Below are 23,140 nucleotides of genomic sequence, written 5' to 3' on the forward strand. Positions count from 1 at the left end.
ATAAAACGTGGCAGGGCACATGTGCAGCCAATCACCCCCTGTTTCTCCAGAGGTGGATGTAAATGATACAAGCATGTGGCAAACCATGGAAAACCAGGGCAAGTTGTGAATCCAGCAGCTATCCCATAGTTAGGAAATGGCAAGTCAATCAGCTCCCAGCACAAACTCAGGATGGCTTAAACATGGGGGAACTACATGTGGGTGGAGAAGACAGAAAAATTATTAGGGCGAAACCGGTTTGACTCAGTGGATAGAGCATCAGACTGAAAGGTCCTGGGTTCGATTCCAGTCAAGGGCATGTACTTGGTTGTGGGCACATCCCCAGTAGGGGGTGTGCAGGAGGCGGCTGATCAATGATTCTCTCTCATCGATGTTTATAACTATCCCTCTGTCTTCCTCTCTGTAAAAAAATCAATTAAAAAATATATATATAAAGAATTATTAGGAGGGAAGACCAAGGTCCCTTCAGAAAGAATGCCACAGGTCCTGCCGCTCTGAGAAAGAAGAAATACCACTTTCCCATCCTGCGTCTTCCAATAAGAACAACAGAAGCCATAGGGAGAAATAGCTCCTTTAATGAAAGTGTGCCATTTTTGGACACTCCCTTGCCCAACGAAAATGAATGGCCCTGTCATTCGCGGGTGCTCACACTCTGAGGGGCCATGGCCACAGCAAACGGGCAACCTGGCGGTGGGAGAGGGAGTTCCCTCTCCGGAGGTAGTTCTGCGATACCAGCCGGTACCCAGATGGGCACAGGATCCATGGGCGTTCATTATACATGCAAATGTTCCCCTTCTCTGACATGAGTAAGTGAAAGGTGAAAGGTTAATTAAGAAGAAACACCACATGGAATGAAAATGTTTTAGATCTCTCGCTGAGAAATAGAATAGTTATGCGCTTCCTTGCAAGGCCATAACTGTGGTAACATTATAGCCAAAAAAGCAGGAGAGAGCCATAGAAGGCTAGAGTGGTGAAGACGATTTGAGTGCATGGATAAGGTACACAGCTCCTACCCGGCAGGAAAATTTATCCTCTGAGTGAGGAATGGAATAGGTTATCTGACTGGTTACTCACATCTTTGCATCCACACTGCAGTTGGATCCCTCAGAGAATGAAGCTTCTTCGTAGAGTTTTAACCATCCAATAGTGTTTACGAATGGCCTCTCTGCTAGTGCCAAGGTTAATCTTGTAAATAAGATAACACCTATTTATACCAGAAAACAGAGAGCCACGCAGAAATAACCGGAGGGGGGTACACCATCCCCACTGCAAACACATTTCCTAGATGTTATTCCTCTTGTGCTCAATATTGAAAAGAAGGATCTGCAACTCCATCCTCCCCCGCCCCACCACACCCTACTTCACCCAGCACCCCCTACCCTACTGCCCTACCCTCAGCCTTACAGCTGTGCTCAACCCCGGCTCTCCTGGTCCAGCCAAACAGAAAAGGAATCTAACGAAGGTGATGTGTCCCTGGGAACATAAGCTAGTACAGATGTTCGTGGCTGCAGTAACATATGCAGCTATGCAATAGGGAGATGATAAAAAAGAAACAAGAGCCCTTTGAGTCTAGCATTTCTGAGTCCCAGCCTCGGTGTGGGAGGCGGAGGAAGCTGGGTCAGGAAAGCAAAAGGATGGCGTGAGGGCAGAGGGCCCTGAGGGGTGAAGCATGCAGAGTCACTGGCTCTAGGGTGTGCTGGCCAGCCCAGCTCCCACAAGAAGAGGTGGAGCAACCACCACCACTCAGTGCCTGGTGTTGAGGACCTGCACGCTGTGTGTGAGGTTACAAAACAAACAGGGTGCTTGCTTCCTAGTCAGAGGGTGAGGGTAGCTCATTTGTGGGGGGAGAGGAGAGCCTGTGACAGCCAGTCCCCTCCTCTTGCTGGGAAAATAACAAGAACGGCCCTTCAGAGCTGCGTGGGCTGTTTCGGACTCCATCTGCCGAAACGGGCAGGTAAATAACACGCTGTATATTCTTTGAGCTTAACACGGTCTGGACCTTCAAGAAAAGAATTCTCTGGGTATATAAACGTCACATTTTTATCTTGTTAAAGTGATTGATTCCTTGTTTGTACAAGTTACAGTTTTTGCACCCCAAACATCTTCAGTTCTCACTGAGTTTTTAAGTGCTAAAAAAGGAGCCTAATTCCTCACTTGGATTGAACTTTCCCACATATCCTGGGAGCTGCCGAGGATACATATGGCAATGAGGAAGGCATCTGGCCAATTAATTGTAAGCCCATGGCTGGCCACATCCATCATCAGTCGTTCGAGAAAACTGGCATGCAAACATCCTCTGCCATCAGCTGAAGCACAAAACGCTGCAGCAAATCTATATATCCAAGGGTTAACTCTATTATGAAGCTACTCATTCAATAAATTAATTAGGCTTCGTAGTGTTTATATATGAAAATTAAATACTCACTAGTAGAAGTAAAGATGGGCTTTTAGTTTAATATTGAACAAGTCTCCATTTTTACTTAATTTTTGGAATTATGGAAAATGCAATAGTTTCATAATTATCACAAGCGACAAAACGAAAGATAGATACATTGAATTATATCAAAATTGCAACGTTTGTATGTTTTTTGTTTGTTTGTTTTTGCTGCAAATAGAGCCACCAAAAAAGTGAAAAGAAAATCAGCAGAATGGGGAAAAATTGCAAGTCATATATCTGATAAGGAACTGATATCTGGAATGCATAGGAATTTTTACAACTCAAGAATAAAAAGACAATTCCATTAAAAAGTGGGAGAAGTACTTGAATAAACATTTCTCCAAAGAAAATATACAAATGGCCAATGAGCACATGCAAATATGCTCCACATCACTAATCAGCAGGCAAACGCAAATCAAAACCACAAAGAAATACCAGTTCACACCCAGTATGATGGCTATAATAATAATAATAATAAAAAAAAACAGACAATAACAAGTTTTGGCAAGAGAATAAAAAAAACTGGAATTCTTACATGGTTGGTGGGGATATAAAATGGTGCAGCTGCTTTGGGAAACAGCTTGGCAGTTCCTCAAAATGTTAAACATAGAATTACCATTTGACCCAGCAATTCCACTCTTAGCTATCTACCCAAGAAAAATGAAACATATGTCCACAAAAATACTTGACAAATGTTCACAGTAGCAAAAGTTGGGCAACAGCCCAAATTTTGTTCATCAACAAATGAATCAATGTGTTAAATCCATTTTATACCATGTATAAAATTAATATTATATATATATATATATATAATATTAATATTATATATATATATAATATTAATTTTATATATATATATATATTCTTGTTGTAGCCATTGCTATAATAGCCAATAGAATATTATTCAGCCATATAAAGGAATAAAGTATTGGTACATGTTACAACATAGATGAATCTTGAAAACATTATGCTAAGTGAAAGAAGCCAGCTACAAAATACCACATATTATATGATTTAACTTCTATGAAATGTGCAGAATAGACAAATCTATTGAGATAGAGAGTAGATTAGTGGGTGCCTAGGCCTGGTGGTGGTGGGGGTTTCAGGATAAGAAATTACTGCTAATGGATATGGAGTTTCTTCCTGGGGGTGATGAGAATATTCTGTAATAGGATGTGGTGATGGTTGCACAACTCTGTGAATATGCTAAAAACCATTTAATTGTATATTTTAAATAAATAAATTTATGATGCGAATTATATCTCAATAAAGATGTGTGTTTTTTAAATGATAAGGTGCTTGTGCTTAACAATCAGACTAGAAGTTCCCTCTAAAGCATAACAATCTAAAATATATAAATTCTTAGAAAAGTAGAGTACAATACTGGGTTCAATAAATTTCTCCAGATGCTCAAAAAGAGTTTAAATAAAAAGAAGTATTTTTCAATTTCAGGCTGATGAGACTATGCCATGTTGACGGTCTTAAGCTCTCAACTGCTTCAGTACCATGTACTTGACAGTGTGATAAATAGACAATATTAATAAAACAAATAAACTAAATACTTTTCTACTGATGGTTCTAAATTGATCTTCAAGTCTTTCACATGGCTTTGCTAATATGTCATCTGATTTTTAGGATTGAGCTTTGTTTTCAGCTGTACATAAGGAGGCAGAATCACAAGGAACTAGACACAGCTAGGCCTCCCGTGTTCTCTGCATGTAATTAAGTAACATGAGTTTGAAGGAGGCAAATGTGAGATGACATTAATATAAAACTGAAACAGCTATTTTCCATCCTTGTAGATTATTATTGAAGTCCTACTGCTTATGAAGTTTGATAGATTACAAATTTCCAAAGGAGACATACCAAATGGAACAGTGGAATAATTTTTGCCCTAAAAAATCATTTAGTTAAAATCTCTCATTTCTCTTGAGGAATTCTTTAGAATAGAAGTGTCCCCGACATGGTCTTTGATTTGTCAGGGGTTGAAGGAAACCTCCTTCCTCCTAAAAGAACGTCAGCCTTGCCCAGAAATAAACATGTAAATTAACAGAAGAAACAAACAAACAAAACAAAACACTGAAAACAGTAGTACTATCTGAGGCTCGTAACACTCTCCGAACTTATTAGATACATGTGCCCTTCTAAAAATGGTTCCCATGTGCCATTATTTTGTAAATTAAGAAGGATAACCACTTAAGAGAAATGGTTCTTTTGAAAAAGTAAAATGTACATCCAACAGAGATTTGCTCTCCGTCAGCTTCAACCTAACGCATTCTTTGCAGATGGACATACTTATTTCTCTAGTTAACCATTGCCTCAGCTCAGTGCTTCTGGAGACTTAGCTCCCAGAATCACTGATAAAAACCACAGAGGATCAGCCAGGTGCAGAGCAGGGCTCAGGAATGTGCATTTCTAACACCTGGCTGTGCTTCCCAACCTGTGTAAAAGCTGTGGGCTGGCCTCGGAGAAGCACCGCCTCAGACACACAGAGCTGGGGCTGGCTGGGCAGGTCTTCTCTGAGAGTCTACCAGAAAGGAAACATCTCCCAAAGGCCAAGACACATTTACATTTAACATTTAAATACCAGCATTCACCACAATCTGCTCCTCAATGTCTGTGGTTCATATTCATTGGCTATCATCCTGGTCTCACATCACCTTCACTCTTGCCCACCAGGATGTTTCGATCCTATATGATAGCACCCATGTCTCCCCAATATGCCCTTATCCCTCCATACAGGAGTGTCCACTGCTGGGCCCTGATCAGAGTGAGGCAATCTGCTGGAATTTGGAATTGTGACTAAGAAATGTCTGCCAAGTTGCTCTTGAATATATATATAATTATTGATTTCAGAGAGGACAAGAGAGGAAAAGAGAGAAACATCAAGAATGTGGAAGAATCATTGATCAGCTGCCTTCTGCATGTCCCTCACTGGGAATCGAGCCTGCATCCTGGGCATATGCCCTGACCAGGAACTAAACCTTCAACTCCTGGTTCATACACAGGTCGACACTCAATCACTGAGCCACACCAGTCTGGCTAGTTGATCCTTTTAAAAATATATATATATTTTATTGATTTTTTTACAGAGAGGAAGGGAGAGAGACAGAGAGTTAGAAACATCGATGAGTGAGAAACATCATTCAGATGCCTCCTGCACGCTCCCTACTGGGGATGTGCCCTCAACCAAGGTACATGCCCTTGACCAGAATCGAACCCGGGACCCCTCAGTCTGCAGGCTGACGCTCTATCCAGAGCCAAACCGGTTAGGACTAGTTGCTCTTTTGAACCCAGAAGCTGTTGACATCACCACTTTCTACCATGTGGTTGGATAACAGAAAAAGTCCATCTGTATGTGAAGAGAGAAGGAGAAATGATGTGGAGGGTGAGGCCTCCTGGGCTCCATACAGTCCTCTGGCCCCTGGCTTCAGCGGACAACAGAGTGCCTGCCTCTGTTGTGACTTCCATTAAGTTCCTTTCTTGCCTAAACCAGCTGAAGAGGATTTCTTATTTACAACCAAAAGAGCCATAATGAAAACTGTTAATAAAGGCAATCTTCAGGTACTTCTCTTCTCTGCTTCAGTTCCCTCAGAGATTATATTCACCTGAAAACTTCATCCTGCCCAAGTTCAATTGCTTCAACATCCCTCATCGTTGAAGCCTGCGCTCGGTTAGCTGATTCCCTGAACTCTGCGTCACTGTGTATTTCAAATCCAGGGCCCGCTTGGATTCTTCTACTAGAGGCAATTATCATTTCTATTCCTCTCAACACTAGGCTGGGATAAATGAATATAAATCAGAAATGAATATAAGTCCATTTGGTGTCCTTTTTTTAAAAAAAATATATTTTATTGATTTTTTACAGAGAGGAAGAGAGAGGAACAGAGAGTCAGAAACATCGATGAGAGAGAATCATCAATCAGCTGCCTCTTGCACACCCCCTACTGGGGATGTGCCCACAACCAATGTACATGCCCTTGACCGGAATCGAACCCGGGACCCTTCAGTCCGCAGACCGACGCTCTACCACTGAGCCAAACCGGTTTCGGCTGGTGTCCTTTTTTGCACACAGAAATAAGAAAACCAATAGACAGATTTCAAAATAAGGTCTGGATATGCAGTTTTACTTATCATGTTGGATAAATTTAAATGCTTGGGTTTTTTTCAATAATGTTTCTGAATAACTCTGGCTTTCCAGCTACTTATTTTTGTGGAATTGCATTTTTAAATCACTGTTACCTGCTACTTCTAGGTACAACCATAGACGTGGCACATTTTATATACAGATCCCCATGTAAGCCCGTGGCCCCCAGAGGGAGAAGAGCGCCTGATCTTTCCACGAACAACAGAGACAACGAGATGGGATTTGGTGTCCTTTTCGGGTTAAGTCCTCTCTGTGGTAACACATCTGTTCTATAAGTTGGCAGGGTCACTAGACACTGCAAAAGCGGAGTTTAACAGTGTGACTAGATTCCCTTAGTCAGTCGAATGTCATCTATCCTCTGTATTGAACTTTGGCATGTTGGCCTCCGTAAGTCAAGACTTCTGGGAATTATCTTTGGCAACTTAGACGCTTAGCAGAAAAGTGTGATCGTTCTGGCTGCCTCTTGTCGGATAACAACAGGTAGCCGCAGGCGCCCAGTGGTTTCCCAGAGTGGCTTGCTTTCTGTATGGTAATCAATTTATCTGGCCCAGCTGCCAGGCTCTTGACTTCCCAATTAACAGCTGACATAGAACTCGAGCCACAGGAAGGAAGAAAACTCAGATGTCCCCAAACACGCAGCTAATGAAAAATGTAGTCTAGTCTCTAAGCATCTGTGTTTCTCCCCGCCATGAAATGTAAATGTCCATTTGGAAAACAATATAACTACAGAGGTTTCTCCACATAAGGTAAGTTTCACATGATATTTGACTGGGCCACGGGCCCAACATCCATTAAGGCTTTATCATAAATTAAAATGGGAATTGAAGCAGCCAAAATTATTGACTAAGTCCCTCTTATTAATTCCATGAAAGGACTGAAAGGGCTTAAAGTACCACAGATCACAGCCTCCATCTCCAGGAAAAATCCTTTCATTCTACATTGTAGCTCTTCCTTGGGTCCAAACTGAAAGAAGGGAAAACGTATGACAACGACCGGGCCGCCCTTTTTTCTCCTGGCTCCTCCTGACCGGAAGGGTTTTCCCCGCCTGACAGGATGTCAGCAGTAAAGTCTGGGGTCTCATGGGAGTGCGCCCAGAGCAGCCCTGACTCCCCTGCATAGATGCTTTGGGACTGAATGCCTACCCTGTCTCTAGAGGGACAGGACATGCCTTGGAAAAGGGGGTCTGCGGACACTGACAAGTCCTGTATTTGGATGTCCTTCAGGGCACGAACATTGAAAATGTTAAAGTTACAACCTGAGGGAAGTCGGAGCAGCAGGTTTTTCCTAACACCTTCCTCCTTCTGAGAGCGCTAATCTATCCATGCTAAGAAATGTCCACCTTAAACTTAGTCAAGGGTGAGTCCTCTTTGCCCTGCAACTTCGGAATGATGGCCTTTGTGTTTAAGTCACACGCCCATGTTGAGGACTAGCTCGGGCCTTCCTTTGCGGGGCACCGGGGAGTAGAGGCACGGAGCTCCAGGTGCCAGTCACTGGAAGCATTCCCCTGCCCTGGCTTTCTCCTGACCAGACAGACATAAGCATTTGGAACGTAGGGACCAGGGTGCATTTTTTTTTTTTTAACCAGATCTCTTGCACTTAGAATGCTGGGATATTTTTTTTAGGGGGAAAAAATAGTTATCTTCGTCTTCAAACACATTTTTTCACTTCCACACCACAAGGTAGGGCAGATGCCCTTTGGAAAGACGATCATCTCGTCCACTCAATGGTTGTTTAACCCACAGCGCGTGGACTCAGTAAAACTCAATATAAACATTTAGAAAGGCCACTTCTGTCCACAGATGTCATCCACTGTGCGTGGCTGCATGGCCATTTCCATTCGAGGCACCTCATTAATAACTAGGAAATGATTTCCTATTTCATGACTCAACGCTCATCATCTGAAAGGATTAAGATAAAATGCTTTTCCTGAAAAAAACACAGCATTCTTGAAATCTCATTTTTGCATATTCTCTTTCAGTGCCACCCCAGCTTTCTCCGCTCACAATACTGGCTGCACAGCCAACTCTGAAACAGAAACATTATACACTAGAGTAGACTCTTCCCATCGGGAGGGGGAAGAGTCACTGGTAGAAGAGTTGAAGTCCCTGCAATGTGAAAGCCTATGATATGGGAAGGACTCAGAGAGTCGGGCGGCCTCTCTGAATTGATTGAAAAAACAACAAACAGATTCCTCTCTGTCACCAGGCCTTTGACACTGAAGGGAGGGTTCAACTGTATGAAAACACGTTTGCTTGAATATCACGTTTTTAAACATTCAGCTTTCACCAATCAGCAGTCTTGCTAAACCTCCCATTTATAGGGGAAGCTACCATATCATTGCCAAGTTTAGAAAAACGAAGCTACAGTAGGATGTAATGGTGGTATTATACTTTATCTATAATAAATCACTCTCTCCTAAAGTCCCAACTGGCAAATATAAGAATTTCAATGTTCTGATACAATGACTCAAAGTAAATCACTATTAGTTCTTAACTTCCAACCTACCGGTAAACCAGAAACACAGATTCGCTTGGGAAATTACACAGGGAAGGAGTCCTACCACACATCCTGCTTTCATCCTCCAACCACAGCAAGATAAAAATCAAAAACAACTTTAGATTCACATTAGCATTTTGAATATTGTTCCTAAAAATTACCTTTAAGCAGCTGTGCACTAAGGATGTGGTCTGACTGGGTAAGTATTATTATTGATATAACCTTTCTTTCCATGTTCTGAAAGTCACACCACTGAACCTAAAAGACACCAAATGTTTACCTGGTCCCAAGGGGATGGGGCAGAGAAGAGGCTGGGAACACAAATTTCAAGTTACTAGTACAATCTGTTCTTCCAGCATCTGATAGGCTGGGATTACATTTAGATACTAATTTAAAAAGTCATTTATCTGAAGGACTGAGATTAATTATTGCAATATCCCATTATGAAATTTTCTATTTCTAACATCTCACGGCTACTCTATGGATAATTACTTCAAGTGCCATCTCAACTACTTATCAGGTTAAGAAAAATATTTTTAATGGTTCTTAAAGAATATAAAGTATAAATACACACAAAAAAAATGCAGGGTCCTTGGGAAAAAGAAAAAAAAAAAGCAGATAATCTGATCAATTAGCACAAGTGCTTTGACTGTCACTAGAATCCATTTAAAACTATGACCTACAGCATCTTAGAAAGCAGCAGTGTTTTCCAACAATGCCCAGTCATATTTAGGTCGCATTTAATAGGGCAGATATACAGTGAACATCTGGAAACAAACTCATACATACAACACAGGAATCTAAGGCAAGTGGTCCGTCACCCCTGAATTCACCGAAATAACGTGACAGCGCTGCCATTAGGCTAATGGTGAGCCATGCAGGAAGCCTTCCGGTTGGCTCCCAAATCAAATGCACAGACGTGAGCATTTTAGAATAAAGCAAGTACCTGATAGTTTCATGAGAAGTTCGGAAGCTGCTTTGACTGACATGTCCCGCCTGAGCCCGCTCCCCTTCCCTTCCTGGGCCTTCAGCGTGTCCTCAGAGATGCTTGGGGCTGACACTTCAGGTTCCGGACTGAACACGTAGCTGGACCGAGGCAAAGAGGCGCTGAGGGCCTCCTCTTCCTGGGGCTCCTCTTTCACTTGGAAGTTAAGATTCATGGGCTCCTTCTGATTTGCAGCTGTCAAAAGAAGAAAGGGATTATATATATACACACAGATATAAAAGGCCACTTCCCTCTTAGCTGCCCCCCAACTTAATGAAGTATGGATGCACAATCACACTGTGCTAACAGCAGGAGGGACCACAACCTAACCAACATCAGCTGCGCCCTGGGCACAAAAAACACAATACACTCCGTGAGTGCCTGGGCTTCTGGATCCTTCAAGCCTACCCTATTCGAAAACGTGCCTTTGTCTTTGGTCTCTCTCAAGGTCTTCTTTCCTGTCTATGTGGCTGACTCCCTGGCCTATCTGCCCCCTCCCCGCCTAATCCCATTAGAGAATAATGCCTTCAGGCAGTTATTTCGCCATAAAATATTGAATATAAACACGAGTCAGAGACAACACCCACAGCGAAAACCTGGGGTGGAGTGTAAGGTGAGGATGGAGAATTTGCCAAAAAGAAAAGCTAGGACTAGAGAAATACCGCTTTTACTTTGTTACAAGCCGACACCTCTGACCCACAAACGGTGGGACGTGCATTTGGCATTGGTTTTTGGGTCCATGTCTGTAGCCCACGTCATCTCCAAGTCCACAATGGGTATTTCTTTAAAGAAAACTTATTTGGAATAATTTCAGGTTTGCAGAGAGGTTGTAAAGATGGTTGGAAGAGTTCCCACATAATCCTTCACCCAGCATTCCCGATGTTAACATCTGACCTAACCACGATGCATTTGTCAGAACTGAGAAATTCACATTGCTATGATCTAAACTCCAGATTTTATTCAGATTGCACCAGTGTTTCCACTTATGTCCTTTTTCCAAGGTTCCTTTTTAGCATGGTTGGTTGGTTGGTGTGGGGCGTGCGGCCAGGGCAGAGCTAACTGGCCTATTATGGGATGGATTCTGTGGCTTGGTTACAGCATACCACTAAGCTACATACCACTCAGGAGAGACCAAGAGGGAAGGCAAGCATCCTCCACTACCACTTGCAACGTCCACAGGCATCCTGCTTCCCGTTAACAGGCCACATGGTGGGACGTTTAGGTTGGTTATACTGGGTGTGTCTGTCTTTTGAGAAAGAAGATCTCATCCTGATATAGACTTCTTAGTAACACCTAACAGAATGACATTTGGAAGTTTTGCTTCCAGAAAACAGAAGAGCTAGGACTCGAACCTAGTCCATGGGGCTGTCAATCCGGTGTCTCTGACCAACCTCCCTTACACCACTCCTCCACCTCTCCACCTCTGGTCCCTGTGTTATAACAACACTAATGTAACTTGACCTCCAGGTCTATGATAAAATGCCACCTTCTCAATGAAGTGTACCCTGTTCAAAATTGCAACCCCTCCCCAGTACTCCCAGTCTCTCTTACTCTACTTTAATCTTCCTTTTCTCCCTAAAATATAGGGTGTCCCCAAAATGCATGCACACACCCTGAATAATTATAAAGGCAGTGTTTATTAAAATACATTTCATTTTCAAAATTGAGCTATCAGCTGTTAAGGTGTGTATATATATTTTGGAGACACCCTGTATTTATCATCTCATAACATACTGTTTAAGATTGAATTGTGTCCCTTTCTCCCAAATCCATATGTTAAAACCCTAAACCCCATTGTGACTGAATTTGGAGATAGGGAGGTAAAGTTAAATGAGGCCATTAGGATAGGATCCTAATCCAATATGACTGGTGCCCTTATAAGAAGAGAGACACATGTGAGGACAAAATGAGAAGGTGGCCAACTTCAAGCCAAAGAGCGAGAGAGACCTCAGAAGGAATCAAACTGACCAGCATCTCGATCTTGGACCTTCAGTCTTCAGAACTGCAAAACATAAATTTCTACGGTTTCCATCACTCAGTGGCATTTTTCTATGGTAGCACAAACAGATTGATCACATAGAATATAGTTTTCTTATTTATTATGTTACTCTTTTGTGGTTTGTTCTTCATGAAGGCAATGGTCTTTGTTTTAATGCTGATGGATGTTGAGTGCCTAGAACAGTGCCTGGTACATAGTAGGTGCTCACTATACGTATTTGTTGAGTGAGTAAAATACACTGGCCACAAATTAGTGACATCAGATGGCACTCCACTGTTCCTTATGGTAAACAAAAGTTAAGAATCTCAAAATATTCCACCAGAGGCCATTAGAGGTGCTTTCCCAGAACTAATCATTCTTTTGGGCATAAAGCCTTAGTTATAAAGTAAAGAGCTTTGCTGCCTACACCAGGGCACTTACTGAGGTGTCTCTGAGTGATCACTTATACTCTGGCTTTACTGAGTCCAGAACTCAAGGAAAGTGCCTAAAATATAGCCATTTGGGGACAATGCCATCAGAATCTGAACCAAAGGAAACAAAGTCCATCTGTAGAGCAATCTGCAACAAGTATGTATTCCCAACCTCAACCAGGAAGGCGGCTCCTGAGAAGACTTTGTTTATTAGTGCATTTCTCCCTTTCACCCACTGCCTGGGGGCTTTGCTAACCACCTCCAAAGCTTCCCTTGCCCTAAGCCTCTCTTCCATAAAATCCTCTCCCAAGAGCACGCCAGTTAGTCACGACAGAGCAATTAAACAGTGTATGGTCTATTAAGTCTGTGACTTTGATTCTTTGGGAAGGAATAATATAAAGTGAATGGTTAGGCATTCTTAAAAGCGCTTCAATGCTTTATCTTTTATTTTAAAACTTTTTAAGTCTCTAAGGTAAAGCTAGGGAAGATAAGAAACTCCTGAGGTCCTGGAAGCAAATCCCAGTCTAGAGAAGACACAGCCATTACACTGAGGCTCTGAAGGTATAAGGAGCTTCTATGTGCTACTACGTAACACCGGAGGGGGAGAAAGATATTCAGCATTGCTAGTACAACCCAGATTTGACAGAACTTCAAGGACACTAAAAACAACGACAGGCAAGCAGGATGTCGCTGATTATAAATTTGCAAGTCTTTCTACCTGATCTTCATTCTAACAAGACTAGCATAAAACTAGCAAAGTGCTGGGGAAATGGAAATAAAGTTAATGACATGTCATAAAAGCATGTGGGAGACATTCATTTGCTCAAGTTTTCTTTTCCCAAACATTTGGGCCTAAATAAAAGGTGTAAAACTAGAACTATGAAGGTTATCCTGCTTTCTTTCAATTACCAGAAGTATTTACATCGAGAATAGTATATAAAGCCTGTATTTTAAAATTAATATGGCTAAATAATTACCATTGTGGTTTATTATTATTATTATTATTATCATCATCATCATCATCATCAGTTGAAAAAACAACCCATTCTCTTTCTACAGAGAAAGTTAAAATTAAGGATATTTTCCTTTGGACATAGGGGGAATTACTAAGGGAAAAGCAATCCTATCTGACTCACTGCATAGTCTTGACTTCATTCTTACTAACAGATTTGTGCACAATGACCTCAGTTTGCAAAGGACTTTCCCAGCCCCTGTCTTGACTTCTGTGTGCACATCTTAAAGCTTCCAGATACTCCCCCTTTTTATAAGACGATACCATAATACTTTCGTTTTTTCATTTTATTTTTGTCATATTATATTTTAGGAATTATTGTTTTCAGAAAGTTATCAGAATCCATCAGTAACTCAATGCAAGAGAAAAATTCAGAAGGTAAAGAGCTAGTAGTGCTGCTGTTGTAATAACCTGGTTGTTATTTAACAGGAAAGGAGGAAAGGGAAGATCAGACAGATGCAGGCCCAAGCAAGGTCTGAGCGATGTGGAAGGTGCGGGTCTGTCAATCACACCTGAAAGCAAGTCAGTAGCTAGAATGGGTGTGACCACTGCAAGAAAGCAAAACCAGAATATTCAAAACTTCCAAACAAAGCAAGTTCCTTCCTTCCCTCTCTCTTCTCTCTCTCATGCCCTGGGTTCCTGGCTCTCCTTTGGCAGGGGGATGCCTCCCCGGTGCCCACATGGTGCACGGCCACGGTGGGCTCCACACATGGGCTAATGGACTCTAATGAGTTTGGATGCTGAACCACACCCGGCTGCGGCTGCACGTGGAACGGAAGCTCTGGTCACTGGTCTTGTTTCTGGCTCTGCTAGAACCCCAGCTGCACCTTTTCCAGGACTGGCTTAAGGGGCAGGGAGCTTTAGGACCTGAGAAATTTAACCTCATACAAACAAAGACTTATTCTACATCCCATTCTCCTTCCAGCGACGCCCCCAAAACCTCCACCTCACTCTGAGTGACAGGGGAGTTTGATTCTCAAGTAACATTAGAACCTAATCTGTTACCTCCCTTTATCTCTTTTCTCGTGTTTAAATTTTGAATATTTTTTCTTCAAATACCCTGCTTTGAACACAGTGAGGAAGCCCCACTCATCAAGAGGCCCCTTCTCTCACTGTCCAAACATTTTAGGACCTAAATGATGCTATCTTCCGTTTACATATTTAATGGAGATGGGCTGCCACTTAAAGAAACAAGTTAGCTTTTTGGGGGTTAATAGAGGATTCAAGATAAAGGCTAATATGGGGGAGGAGTGGAAGCCTCTGGGATAAAATGACTCCAAGTTGATAATTCTAATAGGCAGGCGTTAATAAGCTGTAAAAGAAATCCTTCTTTAAAGTAAGGTGTCATCAAGTCTCCTGAGGATTTCTCCGATGACCTCTACCCCCCCCCCAAAAAAAATTCTATATAACTTCCATAAAGGCCATAATTTGTTTTAATAATGTATATAGCTAGCATTTGGATAGTTACTCAGTAACTGATCCATCAACCACAGAAGATAGGCATCATTATTATCTTCATTTTAGAAGTGAGGAAACTAAGGTCCTAGGAGGTTAACAGACTGTCCCTGCAAACCTCCCTCCCCCCCCCCCAAAAAAAAAAAATAAAATAAATAAAAATCACAGAACCGCTAGACTCCAGGGCTTCTGACTGAAAATGCACCCAAGCTCTCCTCCTTTCTCTCCCAGAAAACCAAGCTTCTTTATGAAGAAGGGGTTGGACTAGGGGCCTTAGAAAGTAAGTGATATGGAGTGAACTAAGCATCGTACATGAGAAAGGGGAGGGTGCGGTGCAACCTGAAGGTAAGGGATATTTTCTGAAAGGAGAGAATTTTGTGAACGTTTGCCTCAGAGGGTGGAAGAGGAGAAACCAACTGCAACATGGCAGCTTCTGTTCTGCCCTGCCGGTGCCCTCTGGTGAAAGAAAAAATTTTCCTTGAGTTTAATAAGACGGAGCTCTCTTTCGGTCCAGCGTCTAGCAATTTTGCAAATTCTGAGGTTTACATGAAACAGCTATACCAATGAGAATTTTATTTACTAACTCACCCTAACGCAGAGCCAAAGACTCTCAGACTTAGGAGGGACCGAAGATCAGTAGTTTTCAAACAGTGCTCCAAGGAACCCTAGGATATGCTTCAGGGGTTCCAAATGTTTGCTTCAAATGTAAGATCATTTTAAAATTAGTTTTCCATTTGGTTTGAAAATGAATATAAAATTTAATTTTAAAGTGTGCACCCTCAGCTGCATTATCCAAGATGTTAATTAGAGACCACTAATATGTTAACTTGTGTTGATAAGTTCATCTGGAGATGACTAAAATGTTAACTTGCAATGATCATTTATAGTAATTGAGTTTTATGTATCACTTGTAATGCAGTTTTTGCTGCTCTCATGAAAGTGTTCGAGTTCTAATAATCAATCATGAATGAGAAAATGGTTGGCCATCTTTCAAGAAATTCACACCTGGGCATGTGCATCCATGTAAAACTACACTCTCAGCGTACACCTAGAGTCTATGGGCATACCTTAAATCAGGCTTTCTCAACCTTGCACCACTGACATTCTGGGCTGGATAATTTGCTATGAGACTGCCTTGCACATTAAAGAATATTTAGCAGCATCCCTGGCCTCTCTACCCCTAGATGCCAATAGCACTTTCCAGTTGTGAGAGCAAAAAATTTCTCCAGACATTGCCAACTGTCCCCTGGGCACACTCCTGGTCGAGAACCACTGCCTTAAACTCAATGCCAGGACAGGTCTCAGTGCACCTGCTTTGGTGAAGCTTCTGATGGTGGCTGGTAGGCTTATGTAGATACAGAGAGACAGCTGGCTCTGTCATTGACAGAGCACTTACTACGGGCCCGGGAGTACACGAGGTGTTTACTTGGGTTAATATCGCTGATCAATCCTCACAACAATCCTTTGAAGTAGGTACTACTATTGTCTCCATTTAGCAGATGAGAAGCTGGGACTAGAGATGAAATAAAGTTCCAAATAACAGTTCACTGACTAATAACCAAGTAGTTAATCCAGAATGATAGATGGTTTGAGTGTGTATTGAATGTTGCAGATGCTTCCTATCTGCCCTTTATTATGATAAGGAATGAGGGCAGTTGCTAAATATTGTCAACTTTGAAACAAAATTTTATTATTATTATATTCTTCTTTCAAGTATCTGAATACATTCCAGTAAAGGGATTCTGAGATTACAAGGTGAATTCCTTGAAATCTGCCCTCATTTACCACAACATTTCCCTGTGTAAATGGTGTTTCTCAAATCTGCAATAAGCAAAATAAAGTTAGAAATATACCAGGTGCTTCACCTCGTAGGCTCAAGACTTCACTTGATCATAACTCTAATTTCACATTTTGTTACCCAATAGCAACTGTTTTCTTAATTATGTGACTTTTTAAGTAAATAAATGTTATAAATGTGAACTTAAAAAACAAAGTTATATTTAAAAATATATGTTCTATGTATTTTATATGTTGAGTCTGCTCTTAAGACTTTTTTTGGGGGGGAGGGGAATGGGTTTACTGTTTAAAATACAAGCCAACAAAATAAACATCATTACCGTTTTCACCCCCTTATTTTATAATAAGAAAACAAAGGCTTGGAGGACGATTTGGCCTTTTTAAAACCACACAGCTTGTTAGCGACGGAACCAGAATCAGAGCCCACCTCTCCAGATCACAAACCAAAGCTATTCCCTTGTAAGTGTATGAAAGTATGTATGATCAGGCTGGAAAACTGGGCTTTGTTGACAATTTAATGTGTTCTAAGTAAGAAAAAATAAATAAATAAACTGCCTTCTAAAATCATAAGGAGAGGCAAGATTTGATTAAATAATAATAACAGTGGAATATTACTTTTAGATGTTAAGCACATTATATCTAAATAGAATGTTCAAAACATTAGCTAAATATTCTTAAGCCTTGCTCTCCAATAAGGTAAACTACTTAATTTGCCTTAAGTAGTTTTGTAATTAGTGTTTAATGACCTTTTAAGCATCTCATATTTTTCATTAATGCCCACCTGAGCTAATATTTGGCCACACTTCAGGATCTATGTCCCAAACCCAAGACTACACAGGTCATCAACGAGGGCCACTGCAGTTACAGACACGGTGACAAAGGAAACAAAACAGCCTCTGGAGGGGGTCAGGGGGACTGACAATGAGCCTCAAGAACGTTAGCATAAATAAATAAATAAGGTTTTCCTCTTTGTATTTATTATAACTACTAAACCCAACACATACGGAGCAAAATTAGCTATTTGCAGTAATCCACTTAACAGACAGGATATCTCCCTTGTCAAAAGCAGGAAGGACAAGTCCTGGAAAACCCATCACGCAGGGAATGAATGTGAAAGAAAGCTGTACGTTAAATTCATACCATTCAACCCAAAGAATAAACTGCATGAACAGAGAGAAATGATTGGAGTTTGGAGAAAAGGAAGCCTGAAGACTGGATAATATATTTCCAACACTTTTCAGGGAAGTTGGTGACCATCTGCCCCAAATGACATCTCCTCTTGATTGCTACACGTCGTTTTCCATTATTATGCCGACATTCTGATTTGTTCCATCCATTTTTTAAGGATGTTTGTTACTACAGAACACCCGGAGAACCTGCAGAACTCTGGGCTGAGGTAGACCGTGAAGTGTCTGTAATGATTTCCCTCCCTGACAGCCCTCCCTTTGCAATGAGACTCTGCAGCTCCTCCCATGAAGAGGTGGAGTCGGTGTTCCCACTCTCTGAATCTGGGCTGGACTTGGGACTTGCTTGGGTCAACAGAAGGTGATGGAAGTGACCTTGGGACGGTTCTGAGTCGAGCCTCCAGAAATCTTGTGCACTTCACCCGCTCCTTGGAACCCAGCCCAGCTGCGTATGAGTGAGCCTGCGCTAGCCCACGCAAGGACAAGGGACCCTGGGAGCAGAGAGCAGCCATCCAAGGTGAGGTCACCCTGGACCAGCCAGCCCCCAGCCACGCTGGCCATGGACTGCAGATGGGGAAGTCAGCTCGGGGGAGACTGGGAGCCAGCACCCCATTGAGCCATGCCCAGATTGCCAATCCATAAAATCATAAAGGAAGAAAATGATTATTGTTTTGAGTTGATAAGCTCTGGACAAGTTTGTTCCTTGACTGTGTGATGGACTCTAGTTCCTAGACCTGTCCCTTACAAGCTGAGGTCCTGGGACATAAGACATGAGAACCCTAAGGCACTCACACCCTGTGGGGCTTCCTTTACATGAATTGCTTACTTTCTATAGACCACACTCCACTCCACCTCCTTTCTTACAGCTTATGGAGGTGGCTGTGAATCTGCAAATCTTTTTCTAGTGAAGTAATATCACAACCTCTGAAAACCTGACTTCCAGAATATGAGTAATGGAATATTTTTCCTATAACCCATTATGGAATGCTCTGTGGATGATACAAAGATAAAGATGTTATAAAAGACACATTCCCCCCCCCCATCCCCCGCTCCCACCTCCCACCCAGCAACTTGAAATAGTTGAAAAGCAAGACTAATATACACAGCAATAGAAAGAACTAGCCATAATACAAGCACCAATCAGGGTGATAAAGACTTTAAGTATCACTGGAATTCACAATGGGGGAGAGCACTGAAGACCAGAATAACGGAAGTGGGAGCTATTTTTGGAAGGATGACCAGTGTCTGCAAGGGCCTGGCAGTAGGGGGAGAGCATCCCAGGGATGGGGCCCGAGGTTGCTAGAACTGCTCTACAGAGATGCAGGAAGAACCACTGTGGGTCAGAAGTGCATTCAAATAGTGATTTTAGCTTTAATCACATTATTATTTACTTTTATAAAAGTTCCCCCTTCCCATTTTATGGAACAGGAGGAAAAGGCAGGGGACTCCACAGTTCAAATGACCAGACTCCTGAGCAACCAAGGAAAAGGCAGAGAAATGGGAATGAGAGGGCTGGGTCCATGAGCTGGTGCAGACGGCAGACATTTTTCTGGAGAAGTGGGGACAGGGTTACTCAGTAGACAGGAGCAGTTGGGGGCATACCCTGGTACAGGAAGCATTAGAAGGAGGGTCCTCCAGAACGCCTTGGAGGGCCTGGCGGTGGGGGGCAGCTGGGGTGGAGAAGGCGTCAGGGAGGGAGCTGGCATGGCAGGCTGTCTAGGTTTGAGGTGACAGCCAGGAAGGGCTGCACCTGTAACGATGGATTGTAGGTCTATTTTGAAGACACAAAAAAGTTTACTCAGATTAGCAACTGAATTAGCATGTAGAAATGATGCCATGGTTTGAAGCCAAGGAAAATAAACAGTGGAGCAGACGGAGGTCAAAAGACAGTTTGCTCAACTGAGAGGGAAAAAAAAGGTAATAGCGAATAAAGTGGTCACTTGCCAAGGCCTCGCAATTAGGATCTTTGTTCCGTCCCACGGAGCTGAAACCTTTAAGCCTCAGCTTCCTCGTCTACAAAATAGGTTAATATCATTGACCCCACAGGGCTGTGGGGAGGATTAAATGAGAAACTACATGAGGCTGTGGGCACAGTGCCTGGCTCACTGTAAACACAATTGATTAGCAATAATGCTTATAATAATAGTAGATTAGTAACAGCAGCAGTGAGTAGAAGAAAGTGTACTCCTCAGGGAAGAAAAAAATGAACTGGGTTCCATTTTGCAGAAATGTAGACTCGGATAAGTTTTCCCAGGGGTCTATCAAGATTATATATATATATATATATATATATATATATATATATATATATTTATATATTTATATATATATATATATATTCTGTGTGCAATTCTAGCAAAGGGAATACTCTGTCTACCGCGGTGAGGAAAGCTCTGGATTCCAGTCTTGACCCACTTACAGGATGTTACACCAAATCCTAGTTTCCTCATATACGTGCTTGTTACTAAACAATGTATTTGGAAATACAATAGAAAGCTCTACAGAAATGTAAATTGGCCTTATCGTTAGTAATCTATTGGCATGAAATAATTAACTAATGCCTAAAAGTATTAATGCCACTTCCAATGACACCAAGCATACCGCACCAATGCTGGGACCCTGGCTAACTACATACAACAAAGGACAGAGGACAGAGCCAGGTTCCGGTGTCGCTGCTTCCTCAATGACTTGGGGTGTACGCAGCCTGAGGGAGGGAACGCTGAAGCCAGGCCCCCTGAATTAGAATCCCAACTCCACCACATGTTCGCTGTGTAAACCTGGGGAAATCCCTTAATCTCTCTGTTTCTTCGTTTTCATCTGTAAAACGGGAAAGCTGTCTTGCTGCAGGGTTGCTATGGAATTCACATGCGTTATGGAATAAAGTAAACACTATATAAATGATTGTTATGGGGGGGGGGAAGAAACAATGAGTAAATGCCACAAAGTCCCCATCTATTGTTGGGGACCCATCCAAGCTTTCGTGTCCTGCTCCCTGCTCCTTTCTGTGACCCAGATCGATCAGCCCTGGTCTCAGGAGTAGCAAGTCACTGGAAACCAGGAGGGCATCACACCCTCCCTCTCACAGGACTCACCACCAGGGTCAGCAGTAAAATCCAGGATTTCCAAAGGGCATCAGGCTGCCTGCTTGTAGACGGCCCCTACATGCAACTGTGACACTGGGAGTTTTAGGCACATGCTCAGTGAACGCCCAGCATGAGAACAGCAAGGTGGGTTAAAAAGAAGGGCCAAACTGAAGACGCAAAGTAAGGTTGTTCAAGATAAACCCACTGGGGAAGAGACCTAGGTGTGGGCTTGGGAGAGCCACCAGCACTGAAGTCAGAGGGCGCGAATGGCCCACGGATGGCATGTAGTTGAAAGAAGGCTCCTTTGTTCAGATGTTTCACGAAAGCCAATAGGAGCCCCCAGGCAGTAAGGGTGGCCTGGCTTATTGGGCATCTCCCGTTCCTCCTCCAGCAGCCCACACCAGTGTATGGCAGCACAGGGGAGCAGCCAGTCATAACTTACCCATGTTGTAACTACAGGTGCATAAAACTGTGCAAAATAGGTAGAAGCGGCAGAACACAGGCCTATGGGTCGCAAATACATTCACCAGTTCCCGCTCGCTTATACAAGAAAATCTTTGCTGTTTATGGCTGCCCTCCTAAGACATTAAAAATTCGGCCTGTGCCTATATGTACGTCCTGGTTAAAATGACGTCAGCCTTAATTTTATGAAATTAATAGAATGTGGGAGGTTGAATTAAAAAAAATATTTTTGCCCGCTTCCAAATTAAAAATAGTTGAAATGACTTGTATCTTTTATTTTCGAAAGCCAGAGACAAAAAGCTATTCCCAGCCAGCAACGGAGGTGCCAAGATTCTGTCAGCTCCTCGGTTCTAATTTGGAGAGCTAGGATTCAATTATGTCTCTTGAAGAGTGTAGTTTTCAGAGAGAGACATGATGTAAGGCCAGAGCAGGCAACTGTTACTCAGGCTTCAAGTAACGACACTCCCAGCCCCTCGATGTTCCAGGAGTCTTGAGACTTTCTAGTTCTCACTAGAGAACATTGAGGTGCTTCTTCTAATTCTGGCATGGGGCCCCGCGAGGAGAAACATGGGGTTTCATGACCATGACTCACCCAGGCCTCTCCTGCCCGTCAACCTTGACCTACGGAGAATACCTCAGGCCCAGGGCACACCACGCCCCTTCCAGGGTCCGGGACACAGAGGAGGGGAGAGAGCGGCACCAGGATTCAGGTTCCTATTCCTCATCAGCGGTCCTCAGTCTTGGTCACATGTGAGAGTCATTTGAGAATTTTAAAGAGAATACCAATGATTAGCCCCTATTCTAGACCAATGAAATCATAATTTCTGAGAGTGGGTTTAGGCCCTGGCATTAAAAAACCACAACATTGCCCTAGCTGATTTGGCTCAGTAGATAGAGCATCAGCCTGTGGACTGCAGGGTCCCAGGTTCGATTCTGGCCAAGGGCACATGCCCGGGTTGCAGGCTCCATCCCCCGTAGGGGGCATGCAGGAGGCAGCCTATCAATGATTCTCTCTCATCATTGATGTTTCTATCTCTCTCTCTCCCTATCCCTTCCTCTCTGAAATCAATCAAAATATATTTTTTTAAAAACAAACAAACAACAACAACATAAATACTCTAGCATTTAGAACTGCTGCTGGCTGCTGGATCATGGGGAGAAGACCCATTAGAGCAGGAGCCTGCCCTGAGGTCAGGTGAGCGCCTCTCCCCTGTGCACCCAGGTCACGGGAGCCCTGGATCCCCGCCCTGACATGCAGGGGCCTGCATGTGCCTTCCGGCTCCCAAGAAAGATCTATGCAAACACCCAGGGCTGCAGCCTCCGAGACCTGCCTTCCAGGCCGAAACCCTGCACAAAGCTGACAAAATTATTTTTTTCTCTTGGCCCGGAAAGCCGGGGGCAGGGGCTGCCCCGTTCTCTTCCCTGAATCAATTATGGCGCTGAGCCTGGACAGCCTCGGTCCCAGGGAGCAGCATTAATCTTGCAGACCGAGGAATGTTAAGTGTGGGCTGGGGCAGAAGAAGAGTTAGTTGACGATCCGGAGGAGAAGGGATTTGATTTCACAATCACATACGCTGGGAAACGTCAAAATCAGGGCAGGGGTGGGAGGAGGATTTAGAGTCCGTTTCAAAGAGCATTCCACCCTTGTTCTTTAATCCCACCGGGTTCCCTGA

At 42.9% G+C, this 23,140-nt stretch overlaps 1 protein-coding gene across 6 annotated transcripts in view; it reads right to left on the reverse strand.

Annotated features, from left to right (window-relative positions):
* The window catches only part of ZNF827 (zinc finger protein 827), a 162,361-nt gene that overhangs the window by 88,498 nt on the left and 50,723 nt on the right, over window positions 1-23,140 (reverse strand). For all 6 annotated transcript variants that reach the window (XM_084884282.1, XM_084884283.1, XM_084884284.1 and 3 more), the window contains exon 5: window positions 10,027-10,260. In XM_084884282.1, the coding sequence (XP_084740408.1) occupies window positions 10,027-10,260 (234 nt within the window). The remainder of the gene's footprint in view (window positions 1-10,026; window positions 10,261-23,140) is intronic.

The sequence above is a fragment of the Pipistrellus hanaki genome (genome assembly GCF_964339955.1).
Source record: "Pipistrellus hanaki genome assembly, chromosome: 5".
NCBI classification, from domain to species: domain Eukaryota; kingdom Metazoa; phylum Chordata; class Mammalia; order Chiroptera; family Vespertilionidae; genus Pipistrellus; species Pipistrellus hanaki.